At 39.2% G+C, this 20,339-nt stretch overlaps 1 protein-coding gene across 13 annotated transcripts in view; it reads left to right on the forward strand.

Moving 5' to 3' along the window:
- The first annotated feature begins 125 nt into the window (after nucleotides 1–125).
- Nucleotides 126–20,339, forward strand: part of mark3a (MAP/microtubule affinity-regulating kinase 3a) — a 107,709-nt gene continuing 87,495 nt past the window's right edge. For 4 of the 13 annotated variants that reach the window (XM_062034404.1, XM_062034402.1, XM_062034406.1 and 1 more), the window contains exons 1-3: nucleotides 127–685; nucleotides 8,586–8,768; nucleotides 11,621–11,674. In XM_062034404.1, coding sequence (XP_061890388.1) covers nucleotides 635–685; nucleotides 8,586–8,768; nucleotides 11,621–11,674 — 288 coding nt within the window. In that variant the 5' untranslated portion in view covers nucleotides 127–634. Of the gene's footprint in view, nucleotides 686–8,585; nucleotides 8,769–11,620; nucleotides 11,675–20,339 lie in introns of all 13 variants that reach the window. The other 9 variants (XM_062034409.1, XM_062034407.1, XM_062034411.1 and 6 more) reach the window with 4 other exon arrangements.

A 20,339-nucleotide genomic window follows, 5' to 3' on the forward strand; every position in this document is an offset into this window, starting at 1 on the left:
AGCCCTCTCACATATTTATATGCCATTACTCAAAAGGCGATATATACGATATATTTTAAAGCCCATGATAACTTGTATGTCGGAGCCAGCGACAGGTCCCTGAACGCCTCCTAATCCAGCCCAGCCGCTGAGTAGCCATTTTGGTCCCACCTAAAACAAGACAGCCGAGCTCCGCTTTGGGCCGCCGGAGATGGAAGCAGGGGAGCCGACGGCGAGTATTTCGACCAGCAAGCCCGTTTGAAACCCCTCGACATTCACAGACGTGTGACATTTGAGGCCATGGCTCGTCGTTGCTAGGCGGACTGGCTGTCGCGGAGAGAGGAGGAGGAGGAGGGGGGGTAAAAGCCCGGGGTGTGTTTTTTTTGGTTTTTTTTTGGAAGCGGCGACCGACAGCGCCAACGTTGGCGGAGTTAGCTTCGCCCCAACGGACTGAGATTTTGGCTGGAGTCGAAGCCAGGTGGTGTGCGGGATCCGCCCGACATAGGGTAACCGCTAACTCCCATAGCGAGGATTGAGGTCTTTTTTTTTGTTGTTTTTTTTTCTTGCTAGGCGATCCATGTTGAGACTCTGCGACTGTGCCCCTTTTCCGCTGTCGGCTTGAACAAGTCACTGGACTTCTCTGGAACAACTAAAGATGTCAACCAAAACTCCTTTGCCTACCGTCAACGAGAAGGCGACAGAGAGTGTGAGTACCTCGCTAGTTCATGCGGTTACTTGCACACACTGGGCGAATATTATATTCCTATTCATTCTGTACTGTTGTTTGCGAGTGTCTGGTTGTGTAGCAACACTTTATCAGGATGTATTTAGGACACTTTAGGCCCAGCCGTGAACAAAAAAACTCCAGTCAGTACTTTGCCTGATGGCCCTGCTGTGAGATTGTCTTCTTGCATCTGATTGGCTCGGCGAGCTGTCAGTCAAAGCTCTCCGCCGGTCACATTTCGAATGCGGCGACATTAGTCCCGCCCACACGTGACCAAGAGAGCACCCGGCCTGACTTACTGGTCAAAACAATCAGCGGGACTTCCGGCTGGGATTTTCAGAATAAAGCGGCGTCAAACTCGTGTCACTAAGTTTTTTTATTTTTATTTTTGTCTACAGCTGTGGTAATGGGTACATTCGCACCCACCTGCACAAATGTATTTCAAAATGTAACAATCAAAATAAATATGACTTTTTGTTTTGTTTACTAGGGCAGTGTTTTTCAACCACTGTGCCATCTGTACCAGATACAGTCTGGTGTGCCGTGGGAGATGATCTAATTTCACCTACCGTATTTTTCGGACTATAAGTCGCAGGTTTTTTAATTTTTTGGCCTAGGGTGCGCCTTATACTCAGGAGTGACTTACGTGTGAAATTATTAACACATTACCGTAAAATATCAAATAATATTATTTAGCTCATTCACGTAAGAGACTTCAGACGTATAAGATTTCATGGGATTTAGCGATTAGGAGTGACAGATTGTTTGGTAAACGTATAGCATGTTCTATATGTTATAGTTATTTGAATGACTCTTACCATATGTGACGTTAACATACCAGGCACATTCTCAGTTGGTTATTTATGCCTCATATAACGTACACTTATTCAGCCTGTTGTTCACTATTCTTTATTTATTTTGAATGGCCTTTTAAATGTCTATTCTTGGTGTTGGGTTTTATCAAATCAATTGCCCCAAAAAATGAGACTTATCCCATTTATCATTTTATTTATTTATTTTTTTTAATCCATCATCATACTTTCTCGGTTTTTCTAGCATTCCTCCATCACAGCCCTTTTAAAAAAAAAAATCAGAATTTGTGCGACGGCAGCCTTGTAGTTTTTTAATAGCTATCATAGAAAAGTTGTGAGTCATCACAGTAGCAGGCAGCAGGAGATAACAGACTGAACAAACGCCGCATTCGGCTCGATAAGACAATGTGGCGAAATGTCATTGATCCATGGCAGGGATGTCGTGCCGTTAGAAGACCCTGCAGCCAGGCGAGATGCGGCCGATCGTGGTGGAACTCTGGAACAAGCACTCCATAAACCAAGGGTGTTGAAACTATGGCCCGCGGCACAGGTCTCCAGTTTGACCTGCGAGACGTTACGGACGGTTCCCTATTTACTTTTAAATATCTCACATTCTGATTGCCGCAAGTTTGTCGCCATCATGCGGACAAAGTGAATAAATCAGGTCAATGACCATGAATAGTGCTTTGGGTTGAATAAAGCACAGCATTATATGACCCTACTCATGGGGTCCAACACCAAAGATCTGCATTCTTAACACAATCTGCTCACTGAACTTTGTGGATATTATAAAAAAACTTCAAAGCACTATAAAAATCTATCTAAATCACACACTTTTAAATCCATTGCAAGGCATGATGGGAAAATGCAAAACACTCCCCACTTATCCATGTTTGGAGCATTTTAGCTGCTTGATATTTCTGATTGATTACAAAACTTTAAGGAGGTCGTCACGGAAGTAAAGAAGGTAGGAGTCCAACTTTCACATACTCCTAATATGCCATTATATAAATGATTAATTATATATCCATTATATTGATATAATATATATTGTTACTTTACACATTTTTTTTTAGCCCAATGCGGCCCCCAAGTCATAAAGTTTGGACACCCCTGCCAGAAAGCTTTTGTCAATAATAACGTGACACGGACTTGTACACTTGGGAATGTTTAGGTAATGCTTTGACCAGAAAAAGGTACATGTGAGGGAAAATGTGGTACGTGGTATTTGTGGAAGTCTCCTGGGCTGTCCTATTCGGATTATTTTTTTGTCAAATCCGACCTTTCTATGTGGCCGTTCACCTTGGAGGAAAAAATTGGATTACAGTGTGAATGCAATCTGACCTATACGCGGACATGATGTCATGACGTCGCACGCACTGCAGTGTTTACGGAGCTAGACGTGGCTTCCACTCTAGTCGGCCTGTCATTTGAATTACCGTATTTTTCGGATTATAAATCGCAGTTTTTTTCATAGTTTGGCCGGGGGTGCGACTTATACTCAGGAGCGACTTATGTGTGAAATTATTAACACATTACCGTAAAATATCAAATAATATTATTTAGCTTATTCACGTAAGAGACTAGACGTATAAGATTTCATGGGATTTAGCGATTAGGAGTGACAGATTGTTTGGTAAACGTATAGCATGTTCTATATGTTATAGTTATTTGAATGACTCTTACCATAATATGTTACGTTAACATACCAGGCACGTTCTCAGTTGGTTATTTATGCCTCATATAACGTACACTTATTCAGCCTGTTGTTCACTATTCTTTATTTATTTTAAATTGCCTTTCAAATGTCTATTTTTGGTGTTGGGTTTTATCAAATAAATTTCCCCCAAAAATGCGACTTATACTCCAGTTCGACTTATATATGTTTTTTTCCTTCTTTATTATGCATTTTCGGCCGGTGCGACATATACTCCGGAGCGACTTATACTCCGAAAAATACGGTAGTTTTGCAACGATTTGTCGGCATTGGCTACGTTCACACTGCAAAGTCGGACGTCCAATTCAGATTTTTAGTGACCGTTCACATTGAAAAAAAAAAAAAAAAGATTTCTTATGTGAATGCAATCTGACACGAATGGGGACATGACGTTGCACACACTACAGTGTTTACAGAAGTAAACATGGCTTCCACTTTAGTCGGTCTCAGTACTGGTGCGTTTGTGACTATTTCAAGGATTTAGTGCAATCAAAGTCAACATTTTCTGAACCGAATTATTGTGTGTAGAAGATTAAAAAGGCATAGGACAATTATTTTGGCTCTTTTAGTGTTACGGGATATTTTGCTTCGATTTCCGCTTGAAGAGTTCCTTAAACATTATTTTTTCTAGTTTTCTGTCCCCTTTTGTCAACTGATTTTGTAACCGTCTATTTTGGTGAATAATTAGGACGCTTATCGCTTTTTGATGAGGTGCTGGTCGGATGAATGCGACATTGAGGACACATCGCATATACACTACCGTTCAAAAGTTTGGGGTCACCCAAACAATTTTGTGGAATAGCCTTCATTTCTAAGAACAAGAATAGACTGTCGAGTTTCAGAGGAAAGTTCTCTTTTTCTGGCCATTTTGAGCGTTTAATTGACCCCACAAATGTGATGCTCCAGAAACTCAATCTGCTCAAAGTAAGGTCAGTTTTGTAGCTTCTGTAACGAGCTAAACTGTTTTCAGATGTGTGAACATGATTGCCCAAGGGTTTTCTAATCATCAATTAGCCTTCTGAGCCAATGAGCAAACACATTGTACCATTAGAACACTGGAGTGATAGTTGCTGGAAATGGGCCTCTATACACCTATGTAGATATTGCACCAAAAACTAGACAATTGCAGCTAGAATAGTCATTTACCACATTAGCAATGTATAGAGTGTATTTCTTTAAAGTTAAGACTAGTTTAAAGTTGTCTTCATTGAAAAGTACAGTGCTTTTCCTTAAAAAATAAGGACGTTTCAATGTGACCCCAAACTTTTGAACGGTAGTGTATATCTAATTTATTTCATGCCAAAGAGGCCTATGAAGAAGTCAGTATAGCACTGTTCACAGGGACATGAAACAATCCGATACAGGTCGCATATGGGCAAAATAATCGTAATTGACCTGCAGTGTGAACTAGGCCTTCGGCATGAAAATATGGGTTGTTATGAGGCAAATACTTGTCCAGTGTGTGTGTGTGTGTGTGTCATATCATTGTACTTGTTGGTGGAGGCGAGACTAGATTTTATGGAGGACAAAACGATACTTGGATTCCCCGCTGTGGTCCCTGGCTCACGCTCGTGTTATGGCCTGGAAAAATAATAATCTGGCTCGCATGTTGGTGCGTTTTATGATTTCTGTGGCTGCTTAAGATTGATGGCCGTGGAGTTAATGGCCCAACGTGTTTTGGAAAGTAGATTTCTTAGCGTTCATTACTGACAGCAAAAGTCTTCCTTGTGGTATTCAATGGCAGTAAGTCGAACGTGAGGGGTTGAGACTCTGTTTTTGGGTACTTTTATTCTGAAAAGCTCGCTCCTCACCGCAGTTTCCAGCCTGTAGCTGGCCCCCGCCTCCTCTCCTTTCTGGGTCGCTGTGGTTGTCAGCTCAGAGTTGGGAAGTTGGAGGTGGCGTTCGCCAGAGTCTGTGGGCATCCTTAGACGTCCAGTGGGCTTTGGGTTGGAGACATGACTGGCTCGCAGGCGGCGAGGCGGCACTGCAGCCTCGTGAGTAAACCTCAGCACAACCACGGCGGCAGAAAAGAAGTCCGATGGCTTTTAGGGATGTTTGTGTCTTTTGGCTGTAGGATCATCTTTATGGTAGAATCCAAACAAGCTTTGTCAGACTTGATCTTGTGTTTCTAAAGTCCTCAAGTAGTACTGTTGTGAGCTGGAATGTGACCTTAGACTCTAAATGTCTGTGGTTATGTTGGTGGTGGTCAACGTGTCCCACCTGATAAAGGTGTTGTCTCCTGATTTTCTGGCTGCAATGTTGATGAATTAAAGTCCTTTTACTTAAAGTTTGTCAATTTGGGCCCAGTTTCGGTGGGGGTAGGAGGCAACCTGCAGGTCCGGGTGTGGCCCCACTAAGCATCGCACCCGATTGGGGTTGGTACTTATCTTCTATCAGTTTTTGTTTTGTCAAACAATGATGTCTGATGTTGCTTGTGAATAGGGCTCCGATACAAAAAAAAAATCAATGTCCTGTGAGCTTCACCCAAAGTGCACATGACAACGCTGAGGTTAAACACGCAACCCGACTAATCAGGTTCCTGCTTCCTATCGTGTCGCGGGTTGTTCACGTGATGGCAGTCAAGGTATACTTTAGCAGTGTTTTTCAACCTTTTTTGAGCCAAGGCACATTTTCTGCGTTGAAAAAATGCGGAGGCACACCACCAGCAGAAATCATAAAAAAACGAAACTCATTGACAGTAAAAAGTTGTTGTCGCAATTGTTGGGTATGAATTTAAACTATAACCAGGCATGCATCACTATAGCCCTTGTCTCAAAGTAGGTGTACTGCCACCACCTGTCACATCCCGCCATGACTTATTTGGAGTTTTTTCATGTTTTCTTGTGTGTAGTGTTTTAGTTCTTGTCTTGCGCTCCTATTTTGGTGGCCTTTTTCTCTTTTTTGGTATTTTCCTGCAGCAGTTTCATGTCTTCCTTTGAGCAATATTTCCCGCATCTACTTTGTTTTAGCGATCAAGAATATTTCAGTTGTTTTTATCCTTCTTTGTGTGGACATTGTTGATTGTCATGTCATGTTCGGATGTACATTCGGATGCTGTCTTTGCTCCACAGTTAGTCTTTGCTGTCGTCCAGCACTCTGTTTTTGCTTACTTTGTAGCCAGTTTCGTTCTGCATAGCCTTTCCTAAGTTTCACTGCCTTTTCTTAGGGGCACTCACCTTTTGTTTATTTTTGGTTTAAGCATTAAACACCTTTTTACCTGCACGCTGCCTCCCGCTGTTTCAGACATCTACAAAGCAATTAGCTACTGGCTGATATGGAAGAGTATTACATGGTTACTCTGCCGAGCTCTAGATAGCACCGACACTCAACAACAACACATAATTTGGAGACTATAATTACTGGTTTGCAAAAAATGTTTTTAACTAGAGATGTCCGATAATATCGGCCTGCAGATAATATCGGCCGATAAATGCTTTAAAATGTAATATCGGAAATTATCGGTATCATTTTTTTTATTATCGGTATCGATTTTTTTATTTGTTTTTTTTTTATTAAATCAACATAAACACAAGATACACTTACAATTAGTGCACCAACCCCAAAAAACCTCCCTCATTCACACAACAAACAACACAAAACAACACAAAAGTGTTGTTTCTTTCTGTTATTAATATTCTGGTTCCTACATTATATATCAATACAGTCTGCAAGGGATACAGTCCGTAAGCACACATGATTGTGCATGCTGCTGGTCCACTAATAGTACTAACCATTAACAGTTAATTTTACTCATTTTCATTAATTACTAGTTTCTATGTAACTGTTTTTATATTGTTTTACTTTCTTTTTTATTCAAGAAAATGTTTTTAATTGATTTATCTTTTTATTTTATTCATTTTTAGAAAAAGGACCTTATCTTCACCATACCTGGTTGTCCAAATTAGGCATAATAATGTGTTAATTCCATGACTGTATATATCGGTATCGGTTGATATCGGTATCGGTAATTAAAGAGTTGGACAATATCAGAATATCGGATATCGGCAAAAAGCCATTATCGGACATCCCTATTTTTAACCCAAATAGGTGAAATTAGATAATCTCCCACGGCACACCAGACTGTATCTCACGGCACACTAGTGTGCCGCGGCACAGTGGTTGAAAAACACTGCTTTAGAAAGAATAAAAGTCATGGCAAGCAGAAAAAAATCATTGTATATTTAAACTATTTTCCTAAAACACGCACTGAGGCAATAAAGCGACTCGAATAATCTAAGAAACTACTAGACAGATGACACGATTGCTAAAATAATCGACAGCGGCAGCACTGGAATGTACAACAATTCTTCTCCAAAAAACGAGGAAAAATATAACCTCAGAAGAAAACCTAATTTAAAAGATTTGTACGCACGTACAACACTTAAGACCTTTAGCATATCAGTATGTGGAGTGAAATCATGGAATGGATTATGCAAAGATGTCAAACAATGATCCAATTTAAGTACCGTATTTTTCGGACTATAAATCGCTCCGGAGTATAAGTCGCACCGGCCGAAAATGCATAATAAAGAAGGAAAAAAACATAAGTCGCACTGGAGTATAAGTCGCATTTTTTTGGGAAATTTATTTGATAAAACCCAACACCAAGAATAGACATTTGAAAGGCAATTTAAAATAAATGAAGAATAGTGAACAACAGGCTGAATAAGTGTACGTTATATGAGGCATAAATAACCAACTGAGAACGTGCCTGGTATGTTAACGTAACATATTATGGTAAGAGTCATTCAAATAACTATAACATATAGAACATGCTATACGTTTACCAAACAATCTGTCACTCCTAATCGCTAAATCCCATGAAATCTTATACGTCTAGTCTCTTACGTGAATGAGATAAATATTATTATTTGATATTTTACGCTAATGTGTTAATAATATCACACATAAGTCGCTCCTGAGTATAAGTCGCACCCCCGGCCAAACTATGAAAAAAAACGGCATCTTATAGTCTGAAAAATACGGTAGAAGGAATGGAATCTTGCAAAACATCTCAAACATTGTTGAACATGAGATATTTTCTCATTATGTGAATCATGACTGTCATAACTATTAATAGAACTGTTGTATTAATTTGGTGTAATTGTGTTGCAATTACAAGATCGGAACAGGAAGTAAACAAATGTCTCATTAATTGCTATGAATTGGAAGAGTGGTAATAAGCTTTGCTTCTTCCTGCTCCTTTTCGAACATGTTGTAAAGAGAAATATATACGTATGTTTATACGTATATATTTCTAAAATGTGGACAAAGTGAAGCGCTGTGAAAACGTGTCATTGGCCGAGCAGGAAGTCCAACATTCTAAAATAAGGTGTCCTTCTTCCTTCCGCAGCACACGTCTCACAGCAATGGCCGACAGGAAATCAGCTCGCGCTCGTCCCGTTCCGGCGTGCGCTCCCGGAGCTCCGAGGACTCGCAGCAGCCGCACGTGGGCAACTACCGCCTCCTCAAAACCATCGGGAAAGGAAACTTCGCCAAGGTTAAGCTGGCCCGACACATCCTCACAGGCAGGGAGGTGAGACCTTGTCAATTAGGTTTAACGTGCACCTCCAGAACACATTAAGCAACGAGTCGGCACTTTATTTTGCTTGAAGTAAGACCATGAACATAGCTAGTTCGCCATGGCTACTTGTTTGCTAGCTAGCGAGCTCGCAGCAGTAGACAAAAAAGTTCCAAATGTCTAAAGCAGGCCTGGGCAACTATTTTGACTCGGGGGGCCATATTTAGAGAAAAAATGTGTCTGGGTGCCGGTTTTATTTTTGGGAACACTAATACAAAACCTCTCAATAATGTCTGATTGAATGCTAAAAACGTTTGTGGTTGATTGAAAATTGTATTAGTAGATTGCACAGTACAGTACATATTTTGTACAATTGACCACTAAATGGTAACACCCGATCAAGTTTTTCAACTTGTTTAACGGGGTCCACGTTAATTAATTCATGGTGATGACAGACCGCCTTAAAAACGGAATGGAATTTCTAATTTTTTTACTGAATGAGACACCCAGAATGTACATGAAAATAAAGAATGTGGGCTTTACAATATTAACTATGAACGATAAAACACTCAATATTGACATTTGAACGTCACACCCCCTCTCCATCCACATATACAAACACAGCAAAATATGATCGCCAAGGGTAAAAAAAACACTTACTTTCTCAGGCCTGGGCAATTATTTTGACTCGGGGGGCCAAATTTAGAGAAAAAAATGTGTCTGGGGGCCGGTATTATTTTTGGGAACACTAATACAAAACCTCTCAATAATGTCTGATTGAATGCTAAAAACGTTTGTGATTGATTGATTGAAACTTTTATTAGTAGATTGCACAGTACAGTACATATTCCGCACAATTGACCACTAAATGGTAACACCCGAATAAGTTTTTCAACTTGTTTAAGTCGGGGTCCACGTTAATCAATTCATGGTTATGACAGACCGCCTTAAAAATGGAATGGGATTTCAAATTTTTTACTGAATGAGACACCCGGAATGTACATGAAAATAAAGAATGTGGGATTTACAATATTAACTATGAACGATAAAACACTCAATATTGACATTTGAACGTCACACCCCCTCTTCATCCACATATACAAACACAGCAAAATATGATCGCCGAGGGTAAAAAAAACACCTACTATCTGATATATCACTAAGCTTTAGAACAGGGGTCCCCAAACTACGGCCCCCGGGCCGGATACGGCCCCCCAGCATCCAAAATCCGGCCCACAGGAAGTCCCAAGTTTAAAAAAAAAAAATGTTTTTTTAATTGTTGTGGTTTTTTTTGTTTTTTATTTATTTTTTATTTTATTTTTTAAAATCTTTCCTTTCTAATCCATTTTCGACCGCTTGTTACTCTTGGTGTCTCCTAGCTGCTGTTAAATGTTGATGAACATCAATGTTAGTTGATGAACATCAATGTTAATTGATGTTAAATGACAAAACGGATTATAAAGACAATGTGTGTGTGTGTGTGTGTATATGTATATATATATATATATATATATATATATATATATATATATATATATATATATATATATATATATATATATATATATATATATACACTACCGTTCAAAAGTTTGGGGTCACATTGAAATGTCCTTATTTTTGAAGGAAAAGCACTGTACTTTTCAATGAAGATAACTTTAAACTAGTCTTAACTTTAAAGAAATACACTCTATACATTGCTGATGTGGTAAATGACTATTCTAGCTGCAAATGTCTGGTTTTTGGTGCAATATCTACATAGGTGTATAGAGGCCCATTTCCAGCAACTATCACTCCAGTGTTCTAATGGTACAATGTGTTTGCTCATTGGCTCAGAAAGCTAATTGATGATTAGAAAACCCTTGTGCAATCATGTTCACACATCTGAAAACAGTTTAGCTTGTTACAGAAGCTACAAAACTGACCTTCCTTTGAGCAGATTGAGTTTCTGGAGCATCACATTTGTGGGGTCAATTAAACGCTCAAAATGGCCAGAAAAAGAGAACTTTCATCTGAAACTCGACAGTCTATTCTTGTTCTTAGAAATGAAGGCTATTCCACAAAATTGTTTGGGTGACCCCAAACTTTTGAACGGTAGTGTGTATATATATATAGACACACACACAGCCTGGCCCCCGGCCAATTTTTTTTAACCCAATGCGGCCCCCGAGTCAAAAAGTTTGGGGACCCCTGCTTTGTTGTAAAAATCTCCTTCCGGGTCTGTCCCTGACACCCACATTTCAGGCTCTGGAATCACTCTGCGGAAAAGCTCCCCACCCACACTGCTTGGTGCTTTGTCTGAGCTGCTGTGACTTAGATTACCATAGTAACTAGTATATCATGCAAAAGCACAGATTCCAACCATTGAAATACTTTGTATAGTTGAAGACTTACGGTCATTAGAAAATGACCATCATAATGGCAGCTACACTTTCCATCTTAAAGATCTAAAAACAATTATTTGGGAATGTCCGGCGGGCCAGATTCAAAAGCTTAGCGGGCCGCATGTGGCCCCCGGGCCTTAATTTGCCCAGGTCTGGTCTAAAAGAGTTTTGACAGCATTGCAAGGCAATGGAATTAAGGAATTGATCGTCATCTTTTATTCAAAGGGTCCATGAAGCAGGAAGTAGCTTGGCGACTTAACAGTAGGGTGTAAAGTCGTCCCGCTGCCAAAATGAAGCCTTTTGTAATGAAATTGTAGCCATGGAAACGGCACCTTCCAAATGTGTGAAATGAAAGTTCTTCCTTTCTGACTGATCCTACCTCCAGGCTCTCAGCGTTGCAATTTTCACTTTCAACCTCCTCTAACATTTTGTCTCCTTCAATTCTCACGTTTTTTTTTCTTTTTTTGTCTTGTCTCTCCGCAGGTGGCCATTAAAATAATAGACAAGACGCAACTAAACCCAAACAGCCTTCAGAAGGTAGGCGCCCATTCCCCGCTCACTAATTTATGACGCGACAGACTGACTATTAATTGTGTATATGCAAATGAGGTCATGTGTTCTCTGTGGAGGGAACTGATTGCAGTGGTCTTCTAAAGGTGGCCTTAATGGAGACATTTTGTTTCAAGGAACTTTATTTTACACACAGGAGATGGCAAAAAATGTAGTTATTTGGGGAATTTGTGAGTGGAACGCTTCCTGCAGCCTAAGGCCAACAAGACAACAGTTTTTTGTAGTTAGCTGAGAAGGAAGTTGTGACATTTACGTTAGTCACCATGTTGTCTGCTTTGCTCTGGAACCCCTCCTTGTTGTTGGTTGTCCTGCAGCGAGCTTGTTAGTATCAACCAAATTAAGAAGCAGCGCTGCTTTTCACACGCAAATGAATATATGAATAATGAGAGAGAATGCTCTCTTCTTTCTCTCCGTGCAGTCAAGTCGGAGCTTGGCTGTTCATTAGCAAGGCAGACATTTGGTATGTTCAGTAGTTGACTGTCCGTCACAATCCAGTATGAACCGTAACAATTATGCGCCCTCAGGAAGAGTTACTTTAAGACATGGCTAGCTAGGTCGCGGCTAACATCCGTCGGCAGTGTTTTAGCTACTTCTAAATCACTAATCCTCGCCTCCATGGCAACAAATAAAGTAAGTTTCTTACAAGTACACTGAAATCTGAGTAAGATTAAATATCTCAAATAAGGGTGATATTTGCTTATTTTCTGTCTGACAAGATAATTCTTCTCACTAAGCAGATTTTATGTTAGTGTTTTACTTGTTTTAAGAGTTTTGGTCCTAAATGATCTCAGTAAGATATTACAGCTTGTTGCTGAGATTTGATGACCTGTATTGAGTAAAACATGCTTGAAACTAGAATATCAACTGATGCAAAGCTGTGTCATTAACACTCACAAGTATAAAACTACTTTTTTAAAGTAATAATTTGTTACTTCAAACATAAAAAAAAAAATCATGATGCCGAGCACATATCATTATGTCAAGATAATGGCACTAGCATTTACTAAATTTAAAAATATTTTTCAACATATTGATCAAAAAGGTCTCTTTTTTTTTTTCTACCAAGAAAAGTGCACTTGTTATTAGTGAGAATATACTTATTTTAAGGTATTTTGGGCTTCATTGAGGTTAGCTAATTTTACTTGTTTTGGAAAGTCTTGACAAGCCGAATTTTCTTGTTCTATTGGCAGATAATTTTGCTTAGTTCAAATAAAATACCTCCTCATTTTTTTTCTTGTTTTTGAACACTTGACTTTTTGCAGTGTATCATCCCTGCAGGACGAGGAATAGCAAAACATGCTTCAACACACGTAGCTCACCGGCGTCACCGCTAGTGTAAACAATGTAACAAACGTTCCTGAATGTAAACAAATGCCATGGGTGCATCTACACCTGACATCCACTGTAATGATACCAAGTACAGGTGCATATCTAGTCGATAGTACTATGATTACATCTAGAGATGTCCGATAATATCGGCAGATAAACGCTTTAAAGTGTAATATCGGAAATTATCGGTATCTGTTTCAACCTCCCGATATTCCCAGGAGACTCCCGAATTTCAGTGCCCCTCCCGAAAATCTCCCGGGGCAACCATTCTCCCGAATTTCTCCCGATTTCCACCCGGACAACATTATTGGGGGTGTGCCTTAAAGGCACTGCATTTAGCGTTCTCTACAACTTGTCGTCATGTCTGCTTTGCCTCCGTACAAACAGCGTGCCGGCCCAGTCACATAATATATGTGGCTTTAACACACACATAAGTGTATGCAAGGCATACTTGATCAACAGCCGTACAGGTCACACTGAGGGTGGCCGTATAAACAACTTTAACAGTGTTACAAATATGCACCACACTGTGAACCCACACCAAACAAGAATGACAAGCACATTTCGGGAGAACATCTGCACCGTAACACAACGGAACAAATACCCAGAACCCCTTGCAGCACTAACTCTTCCGGGACGCTACAATAGTTTTTTTTGGTAACATCTGAATTTATTTGAAGCCATATGATGTCCAAACGTTCTGCGCCTTCTTCTAATGCTTGTGGAACAGAGTGTTAATCAACGACCCATTTCCCCCTGACTAAAGGAGACAATAAATAATCCAAACAAATGTTACAAAGGGCTATTTTGATTGTTGTCTAATCAAATTATGAAGCACTAACCCATCCATTGGCTCTAATTTAGCCATCTGCTTTAAACTTCATCTTAAGATATTTTTAGGCATGTGCTAACTAAAGAAGACCAATTCATTCTGAAATATTAATTTATACTGTAGCTGTGCTGCTCTTCAGGCTGTTACAAAAACAAAAAACACTATTAGACTTCTGTCCATTTCGAAGCAAAGACAGGCCTGGTGCTGGCAAAAGCAAAGTATAATTTTTTATGACAACAAAGACCGTAAAAATAGCAGCAATAAAAACAAAACACAAACCCCAAAGCTATCTAACATAAAAACACATTTTGTTTTGTTATAATTCTCTTATTTCTATCATTTATTCCAATATTTTCAGGTCAGCTTCTCATGCCTAATATTTCTCCAAGTTTATACAGCAAGTGACATTAAAAGCTGTTTAGTGTTTACATTCAGTTTATGCTGGGGTGAGCAAAGCAAGGGAGATTTGCCAATGTCATCTTGTCATGCTTAAATACAAACTAGTCCTTGTTTATTAACAATAAGTTGTCAAAAAAACTGGTAAAAATGTTTTTATACATACCAGATACAAAATAGAATGTTATCCACATTATTCGCGTCCAAATTTTGTTTGAGGCTCGCAAGCCATAACCGCCTTCTTTCTTTTTAGGCAACCGTCTGTCTCCAAATTTTTTCACAACTGTAGAAGTTTTTGTCTGTTGGCTCAATTCTGACCGCCGCAAAACACTGCAAAAGTTAGCCATGTGGATAGGACTTTATTGTCATTGCACAAGTACAACGAAACTGTTTTCAGCACAAACCCGTTCAAGATTAGACAAACAAGCCATGTACCCTTTAGCAGAGATGCTAACAGTGCCTTTCACAGATGATATCGTTGTGCTTTACCTTTGCTGACGCTCTGCTTGTTGTTACATGAAAACACTTGATAAGAAGCACACTGCACCTTTTGCAAGAAAATGGCAAATCTGAAATATGGCTCTTATGAAGTTTGCTAAGGTTTTAATATTAGTTTACAATTTAGAGGCTTCTGGTGTATTTATTTAGTTTAACCATTTGGTTTTCCAATGTGAAAGAGCAGTAAATGAATTTATATACTGATAATTCACTCTGGTCCTCAAATTCCTTTGTCTTTGTACTTTTTTGTCCGTATGTGAAATGGTCTTATATTATATTCATTATGGTCTTAAAAAAATATGTCTTAAATTTGACTTGTTGAAACCTGCAGAGACCCGGTTTATGTTCCATTTTTTTAATTTCCTGTTAAATAGATACAATAATGTGAGGTAGGTTGGAGTTCAAATCCCAGCCGAGTCATACCAAAGACTATAAAAAATGGGACCCATAACCTCCCTGCTTGGCACTCAGCAACAAAGGGTTGGAGTTGGGGGTTAAATCACCAAAAATGATTCCCGGGCGCGGCGCCGCTGCTGCCCACTGCTCCCCACTGCTCCCCAAGGGGATGGGACAAATGCAGAGGACAAATTTCACCACATCTAGTGTGTGTGTGACAATCATTGGTACTTTAATCTTTAATCTTTACAAGTGTACGCACTGTGCAAGTGAATACATGTACCCATGCTACGCACCTAGCTCTACCCAGCTCGTTTGCTCAATAAGATGGCGGACCATCTGCTCCGTGGCACACTACACGTTATTGAATACACGTTCGGAAATTAAGAAGAAAATAATTCTGAGGCTTTAATTAGTCTCTTAGTCTGAATTGATTCTGAAATAATGTGATGAACCATATTCACATTTATTGAAATGCTAAATTATGCAAAGTTTATTTATTACAATGTACAGTAATTGTAATAACCTTTTAATAGGTATTAGAGATGTCCGATAATGTCTTTTTTGACTATATCTGATATTCCGATATTGTCCAACTCTTAATTGCAGATTCCGATATCAACCGATACCGATATATACAGTCGTGGAATTAACACATTATGATGCTTAATTTTGTTGTGATGCCCCGCTGGATGCATTAAACAATGTAACAAGGTTTTCCAAAATAAATCAACTCAAGTTATGGAAAAAATGCCAACATGGCACTGCCATATTTATTATTGAAGTCACAAAGTGCATTATTTTTTTTAACATGCCTCAAAACAGCAGCTTGGAATTTGGGACATGCTCTCCCTGAGAGAGCATGAGGAGGTTGAGGTGGTCAGGGTTGGTATTTGTTCTGTTGTGTTACGGTGCGGATGTTCTCCCGAAATGTGTTTGTCATTCTTGTTTGGTGTGGGTTCACAGTGTGGCGCATATTTATAACAGTGTTAAAGTTGTTTATACTGTCATCCTGAGTGTGACCTGTATGACTGTTGACCAAGTATGCTTGCATTCACTTGTGTGTGTGAAAAGCCGTAGATATTATGTGATTGGGCCGGCACGCAAATGCAGTGCCTTTAAAGGGAAACTTCGTTTTTTTTCAACCTGGGCCCTGTTTTCATAATTTTTTCTGTATATGTGAGTGCTGGATAAAACATTTTTTGAGGTCGCGCCAGTATTGAGCAGGGCAGGCAGCCTCCAGCCCAGCTAACGCTCGTACACAGGGCAACTGGCTCTCGTCAAAATTCGGCCTATAAACATGCATTTTTTTCACACTGACAGGCTCAGATAGTTACAATGAGTGTCCGACAACATACTAGAAAGGAGAAATTAACGTATGTCTCTACCTTTAGCTGGAGATCGCTGTTTGTTGTGAGCTGTGTCCAAATCTCACCACGCTACAAATCTCGTTCCGAAATCTCGCGATAACTCGCGACAAAACACCGGTGGAAAAACAGTTACCATTGTTTTACTTTTATCCTTTTCTATAAAACTAAACTAACAGTCTTCGGTAACTTAGTCCAATACAAAATCACTTCGGTCGTCTCTCTTCACCTCAGTCAGGTAACTGTTTTTCCACCGGTGTTTTGTCGCGAGTTATCGCGAGATTTCGGAACGAGATTTGTAGCGTGGTGAGATTTGGACACAGCTCACAACAAACAGCGATCTCCAGCTAAAGGTAGAGACATACGTTAATTTCTCCTTTCTAGTATGTTGTCGGACACTCATTGTAACTATCTGAGCCTGTCCGTGTGAAAAAAATGCATGTTTATAGGCCGAATTTTGACGAGAGCCAGTTGCCCTGTGTACGAGCGTTAGCTGGGCTGGAGGCTGCCTGCCCTGCTCAATACTGGCGCGACCTCAAAAAATGTTTTATCCAGCACTCACATATACAGAAAAAATTATGAAAACAGGGCCCAGGTTGAAAAAAACCGAAGTTTCCCTTTAAGGCACGCCCCCGATATTGTTGTGTTTTGTGTAGAAATCGGGAGAAATTCGGGAGGGGCACTGAAATTCGGGAGTCTCCCGGGATAATTGTATGACTGGGAGACGCAACTGCTCTGTACTTCTCCCTACGTCCGTGTACCGCTCCGTACAGAGGCTTTTTTTGATTGTTTGGAACTTTTATTAGTAGATTGCACAGGCGTTTTAAAAAGTCATAGATTTTACTTTTTAAAACCGATACCGATAATTTCCGATATTACATTTTAAAGCATTTATCGGCCGATAATATCGGCAGTCCGATATTATCGGACATCTCTAATAGGTATCATTGACAACTTCAAAGATGTGTTATCCTTCATACTTTATATTTCAGTCAACTAAAACGATTTAGATGACTAAAATATGACAAAGAAAAATAAATTTTTGTCAAAAGACTGTAAAAACTAAATTAAAAACTGCTGTGAAAAATTAGCACTGTTTAAAGTACAGGGTTTTTATCTTCCTATGTTCAAACACAGTGTTACTGTTCAAATTGTGTGTATCGTTACACTGGCCAAAAATATACACGTTAAATAAAACCTCTGCCAATTACAGTTAGTGTGTTAATCCTAAACATCCCTGCCACTTCATTTTACACTTCATTTGGCATTTTTACCTAGTCTGTTTTTTTTTGGGCAATACCACAATAATATCGTACTGTGGCCTTAATACCGTGATCATATCGTACCGTGGAGTCTGGCGCATGTATTTTTTTTTTAAAAAAGCTAAAGAAAAGGATACGTATATTTAAAGACAAATCTGCGTTATTAGTATCAACATCTTTTCTTTGTTACATGATATTGTTTTGCTGTATTTTTATTGGTTGCTGCTTATTTTGTTAGTACAATGTAACACAGGCTGCACTTTGTACATTCCTGGTTTACATGTGTTATTTGTATTACACTGCCCTGACTATATGTTGGAACTTAGTTTGGCTGGTTGGTAAAACAGGCCTTTTAAATTAGAGATGAAAAACATTCAACTTGGGGTTGTTTATTGGATAGTCTCCAAATTACTGTAAAACCGTGTTAATATACGCACAGACTGAAAATTAAAACAATGCAACCATACAGGATAAAGGTTGGCGCATATGCTACTAGCTTAATGCTAACATACATTGGACGGCCCCATTGACAGGCTGATGAAAATTAGCATGGCGATCTAGGGCTGCAACGATTCAATTTCCATCTATCCATTCTATTAGCCCGAATGCAGCTGAGATAGGCTCCAGCGACCCCAAAAGGGACAAGCGGTAGAAAATGGATGGGTGAGCATTCTTATCCCTCATGTTTTACTCAAACACATGGAGGACACGTTGGCGTCTACAGTCATTTTGTCTTAAATTCTCATGTTTTGATGACAATAAATGGTAAATGGGTTATAGTTGTATAGCGCTTTTCTACCTTCAGGGTACTCAAAGCGCTTTGACACTATTTCCACATTCACCCATTCACACACACATTCACACACTGATGGCGGGAGCTGCCATGCCACGACCCATCAGGAGCAAGGGTGAAGTGTCTTGCTCAAGGACACAACGGACGTGACTAGGTTGGTAGAAGGTGGGGATCGAACCAGGAACCCTCAGGTTGCTGGCACGGCCACTCTCCCAACAGCGCCACGCCATCCCCCAATAAAGCGTTCTGTTCTACAGTTTGTATGTTAATGCTAACAGGTTGTTGGTCCAAAAATCAAACATGACACTGCCATTTAATACCTTTTTAAAATGCGTATGTGTTAGTTTATTAAATAAATTGCCACTCAAGTTATTAGAGGTTTTTTTTGTTTATTTTGGTTCTTTATTAACTATTTCATTGTTTTAGGCGAGTTAAAAGACGCATCGAGGCTATAAAGTGTGTGTCATTCAAACAACACATTAATTGATAGATTATTCCATTCATGGATCCCTTTTCTGTACTGCTTATTCGGGCTGAAAAAAACAAAACAATTTCCAATTGATTTTTGATTCTTTTTAATCGATTAAGAATTGTTACAAATAAGAATCGTGATTAATTTGAAATTTTTAAAAACTTTTTTTGACACCCCTACTGCTTATCCTCATTAGTGTCGTGGGTTAGCTGAAATGTATCCCAGCTGACTTTGGGTGAGAGGCGGGATACACCCTTCCCACTGGGTTGTGAGTTTTTCCTTGCCCTTATGTGGGATCTGAACCGAGGATGTCGTTGTGGCTTGTGCAGCCCTTTGAGACACTTGCAGTGTTTCCCACACATTTATTTATTTGTGGCGGCCCGCCACGAAAGAATTACGTCCGCCACAAATAAAAAATAAAAAAATTTTTAAAAAATATATATATATATATTTATTTGTTTATTTTTTTTTGTTTTTGTTTTTTTTGTGTAGATGCCCATATAGGCTGTTCAGATTTACTTTACAAAAGAGAAGTGTAGGATACTTCTCTTGTTGCCTTATTTGTATTTGACCACTACTGTTTTCTGTTTATTTGTTACTGACTGTGGCAGGACACCTCTGCCTCTGTTTCACTTTATGTTGCTGGCAAATAATATGGTTGAAGTAGTAGGCTAAAGTTAAATTATTTAGTATGCACTAATTAAAGGGGCATAGCTTTAAGAGACATTTTAGCTTTTATATTTTATAAGATATATTTTTTGTAAGAACCACAATTAATAAATATATTTCAGTGAATAGCTTATTGTTCAAATCTGTATATAAATATGTACATAAAGTGTTGTAATTATATTGTAAAATGGATGGATGGACGCTTAAAACAAAAAAACTGTTATTATTAATTAGTAAGTATACATTTTTTGAGCCTTGTTAGAGAAAATCATATCATTGTAGTAAATTATGCAAATTACTCGATGATGTCATGGTGACCACGCCCCCACCGCCACAAGTATCTTGGCAGTTTATGGGAAACACTAACTTGTGATTTAGGGCTATATAAATAAACATTGATTCATTGATTGACAGACTGGTTGCCAGCCAATCGCAGAGCGCATATAGATCAATACCCAATGACAATTTAGAGTTTTCATTGAACCTAACATATTTTTGGAACGTGGGAAGAAGCCAAGGTACCGAGAGGAGAACATGCAAATTCCACATAGATGTCCAAATGGAGATTCGAAGCCAGTGACAGATTACTCGTTTACTAAAATAATTGACAGCTGAGGC

Source organism: Entelurus aequoreus, linkage group LG23 (assembly GCF_033978785.1).
Source record: "Entelurus aequoreus isolate RoL-2023_Sb linkage group LG23, RoL_Eaeq_v1.1, whole genome shotgun sequence".
In the NCBI taxonomy this organism is placed as follows: Eukaryota; Metazoa; Chordata; class Actinopteri; order Syngnathiformes; family Syngnathidae; genus Entelurus; species Entelurus aequoreus.